Raw genomic sequence first — 4,157 nt, forward strand, 5'->3', positions numbered from 1 at the left:
CTTAATTTAAGTGTGTATAATGCTTAAAGGTTGAAATTAAAGATGTTTATTGATTGTTAACATATGTTGTTAAATATTCCGTATATGTTAGACTTTTAATCGATAAGAGAACTATTATTTTAAGTAAAAAAATCAAATGTTGTGACTTCTCTCTTTTTTTTAAACAGCAAATGTTTTAATAAAAACTAGCAAGACTTTAGAAATTACAAAGAGCTCCGAAGCCAAGAATTCCAATTTAAAATTAATTTGCTTATGTATTTTAGTCAATTAAAAGAATAAAATCTAGTCAAATCAAATAAATTATTCCTATTAATTGAAGTCTCATCGAAGACCACGCAGTTACGGTTGTGATCCAAAGCAAAGTGACCCCCGGAAACCATCACCTTCAAATAGGAACCTTCATTCGATGACCTGATATTAAACCATGATTCAAACTCGTTCCCGGAACCGAAGCTTGACATATTACAACTAAGCCAAATCCGCAAGATTTTACTGGCCTAAAACTTTCAGTTTGATTGTTACTAAAAACATCTAGATACGTACAAATAATTTATAGTTTAATCATTTATTTAAATTAAAAACTCCATTTTACATGAGTCATCCAATTGAGTTGCAAAATTACAAGAAACGGTCAACGGAACTAGTCAATCAGACCCATTAGCAGCATCTAATCCAAAAGTGACTTCGTCACATATCCACTTCTCTTATTGTTTCAACTATATGCTGTCATCATAAATTAGTCTGGATTTAGCCATTCCAGCTCTGGAAAAAAAAGATTTTTAGCATAAACAAGCTTACTTTTATTAGCTCCTTGACCAAAACATCGTTATTTCAAACTTTGCATTTTGGATGGCTGCAAGAATTTTTCAATTTATACTACTTGTTTTGTTCTCATTTTTTATTTTAGTACATCCATCAGCTTCTCAATCCACTCCACAAAACATCCAAGTTTATTTTCCGATAATAACGCCACCATTATCGCAACCGTTGCCACCAGCATCACCGTCAGAAGAATCGGCCTCTTCAGGATCATCTAGTAAAACGGTAGTTAAAGCAGTTGTTGCAACTGCCACAAGTAGTTTGGTATTATCAGGTGTCTTGTTCTTATTTGTCTTCATGTTTAAACGTCGTTCTAAAAAAGAAACTAGTACTCGTACAAACTTGTATGCTGTTGATAGTAATAATATTAATAATAATGCGATTAACAACAACAACAAGAGCAGCAATCAGGTTTTGAGGAAACATGATGAATTTGTTAGAGTTGGAGGGATTAAAGGGGTGATTGTTGAAGAACAAGGACTTGATGTCTTTTATTGGAGACAGCTTGAAAATAATGTGAGTTTGGTTGATGAAAAAAATGAAAGTTGCAGGGGAAAAAACTTGAACAAAGGCAATAGAAAGTCAAAGTTTGACCCTCCTGTACCAGAAATCCCATTTCTTACAGGGAATTCATCTAGTTCTCATGTTTGCCCACTAGAAGATAATATCAAAAATCAATATGAAACTCTTTCTGATTCTTTTAGACTTGTTAATACTCCTCCAAAGCCTTTGAGAAATCAAGAAATTATCAAAAGTCAACCATCCTTAAAGTCTACATCATATGCTGTAGTTTTAGCCCCTGCACCACTACCACTACCACCTCCATTTGTGATGGAAAGAAAGGTTGACGTACCACCACCACCACCACTACCGCCACCATCTAAAATTTTGGTCATAAGAAACGTCGACCTACCTCCGCCGCCGCCGCCACCCCCGCCGCCACCTCCGCCACCTCCACCGCCACCGCCGCCACCACCACCTCCAGTTAAGGTAGAAAGAAAGATAGACGTACGACCACCACCACCTCAAGTTTTGGTCGTAAGAAAGGTTGAAGAACCACTACCACCACCCCCTCCAGTTGTGGTACAAAGAAAGGTCGACGCACCACCAGCACCACCTCCACCTCCACTACCACCACCATCACTAGTTTCGATAATAAGGAAGGATAGAGCACGACCACCACCACTGCCACCTACAACAAACGGTTTGACTATGCCACCACCACCACCGAAGCCACCTGGACCACCATCAGCAAAAGATAACATATCTTTATCTTATGACAATATGGTCAAATTAAAGCCCCTGCATTGGGATAAAGTCAATGCCAGTGCGGATCATTCCATGGTGTGGCACAAATTGCACAATGGTTCTTTCAGGTAAAACTTTAATCTTTCGTGATTTGTGCACGCACGTGTGTGTGCGTTTCTTGTTAAAAACTTTTCTATGCATACCACATGTTACAAGTATTATGCCTAATTTTTACTAGCAACTAAAAGCTTCCATTTGTACATATGATTTAGGGTTGATGACGATCGAATAGAATATTTTTTCGGATCCAAGACTATCGACAAGAAAATAGCAACGCACGGATCAAGCAAATTGCTGAGTCCAAACGGCCAAATGAGATCCGTCCCGTCTCAAGTTTTCTTACTTGACACCAGAAGATCTCAAAACATAGCAATAGTGATTAAATCATTAGCCATTTCTAGAGCCAAAATAATCGACCGTCTCCAAAAAGGCAAGGGTCTAGACACGGACACCCTTGAAAAACTCACTCGAATAAGCCCGACTGAAGAAGAAGTACAACTAATTAATCAATTCGAAGGAAACATCACAAAGTTAGCAGACGCTGAATCTTTCCTCCATCATGTCCTCAAAGCTGTTCCCTCAGCTTTTACTCGAGTCAACGTAATGTTGTTCAAGTCAAACTTTAGATCAGACGTTTCAAGTGTGAAGAAATCTTTACAAACACTAGAAATGGCTTGTACAGAACTTAAGACACGAGGGCTTTTCGTGAAGCTTCTAGAAGCTGTTTTAAAAGCGGGGAATCGAATGAATGTGGGAACTTCGAGAGGAAACGCGCAAGCGTTTAACCTTAATTCTTTGCTTAAGTTATCGGATGTTAAAAGCGTAGATGGAAAGACTACTCTGCTTCACTTTGTCGTGGAAGAAGTCGTTCGTTCCGAAGGGAAACGTTGTAATATTAAAAGAAGTAACGTAGGCTTAACTAACGGTACGTTTACAGAAAGTTATTACATAAAGTTAGGATTGCCGGTAGTAGGAGGAGTGAGTTCGAAGTTTTCTAACGTGAAGAAAGCTGCTAAAATCGACTATGATTCGTTTTCCAAATCGTGCAGTTTGTTAAGCTGTCAAGTTGAAGAAATCGCAATAACTATGGAGGAATTTGATAGAGATGGTGTGGGTGGTTTCGTGAGTGACATGTTGACGTTTCTTGAAGAGGCGAAACGGGAAATTCAGGTGTTGAAAGAAGACGAGGGTAGGATAATGGGGCTAGTGAAGAAAACGAACGAGTATTATCAAGCAGGGTCTTCGAAGGATATAGGAGGGAAACAGTTTCAATTGTTTGTGATAATAACAAGTTTTCTTGATATGGTTGATAAGGCGTGTGTTGATATTGCTACAAAAATGCAGAAGACGAGAACAGGCGCTGGACAAGCGGATGCAGGGATGAAGACGTCAAAGTCAATGGGAAGACCGTCAGTGAAGTTTCCGGTATTGCCTGAAAGTTTTAAAAGTAGTACAAGTAGTAGTAGTGATAGCAATAGTGATAGTAGTAGTTCAAGTGATTCGGATTAAAGTGCATAACTATGTTATGGAGTGAAGGGTAAAAATGTACATATATGAACAATATGTTCATCGGTTTTAGTTACTTGATATTTGGAGATTATTAATTTTTATGCATGAAACAAAACGTATTCCCTAACTACAATTCGTACTCATGCAGATTATTGAAACTTTTGTAACAATGTCCCTGTCTCCCATTTGATCCATGAACAGAGTTCATCTTCTTGATGAAGTAACAGAAGAACCCGTATGAGAATTTATAGAAGTTATAATCATGGACGAATGGGATAAAGTTGGAGCAATCCGCATGCTTTGTGATAAATAAGGAGTCTTGATCTTAAAAGATGATGATGTTGATTCAATTATATTATTATATTATATTATATTATATTATATTATATACCTACATACTAAAACGCACGCCAAAATTCGTCGTTTCAGTTGTTTCGCATTGTCATTTTTATTTCGCGTTCACACTGCAATCGGTCCCTCAACTTTGGCTCAATTTACACAACTACCCTTCAAGTTTATAT

The 4,157-nt window shown here is 37.7% G+C and overlaps 1 protein-coding gene across 1 annotated transcript; it reads left to right on the forward strand.

The window, feature by feature from the left end:
* The first annotated feature begins 849 nt into the window (after nucleotides 1-849).
* On the forward strand, nucleotides 850-3,636 carry LOC139842402 (formin-like protein 4). Its single transcript, XM_071832545.1, has 3 exons — nucleotides 850-1,591; nucleotides 1,742-2,195; nucleotides 2,340-3,636. The coding sequence occupies exons 1-3, from the start codon at nucleotides 850-852 to the stop codon at nucleotides 3,634-3,636; spliced, it is 2,493 nt and encodes an 830-aa protein (XP_071688646.1).
* The last annotated feature ends 521 nt before the right edge of the window (nucleotides 3,637-4,157 follow it).

The sequence above is a fragment of the Rutidosis leptorrhynchoides genome, chromosome 4 (assembly GCF_046630445.1).
Source record: "Rutidosis leptorrhynchoides isolate AG116_Rl617_1_P2 chromosome 4, CSIRO_AGI_Rlap_v1, whole genome shotgun sequence".
NCBI classification, from domain to species: domain Eukaryota; kingdom Viridiplantae; phylum Streptophyta; class Magnoliopsida; order Asterales; family Asteraceae; genus Rutidosis; species Rutidosis leptorrhynchoides.

Excerpts from the sequence above, each read along its gene's own strand:
- LOC139842402 (XM_071832545.1), top strand. The coding sequence starts at position 850 with ATGGCTGCAAGAATTTTTCAATTTATACTACTTGTTTTGTTCTCATTT. Across the intron at positions 1,592-1,741 it reads AAGTCAACCATCCTTAAAGT|CGCCGCCACCCCCGCCGCCA; the intron begins CTACATCATATG and ends TACCTCCGCCGC. Across the intron at positions 2,196-2,339 it reads TTGCACAATGGTTCTTTCAG|GGTTGATGACGATCGAATAG; the intron begins GTAAAACTTTAA and ends CATATGATTTAG.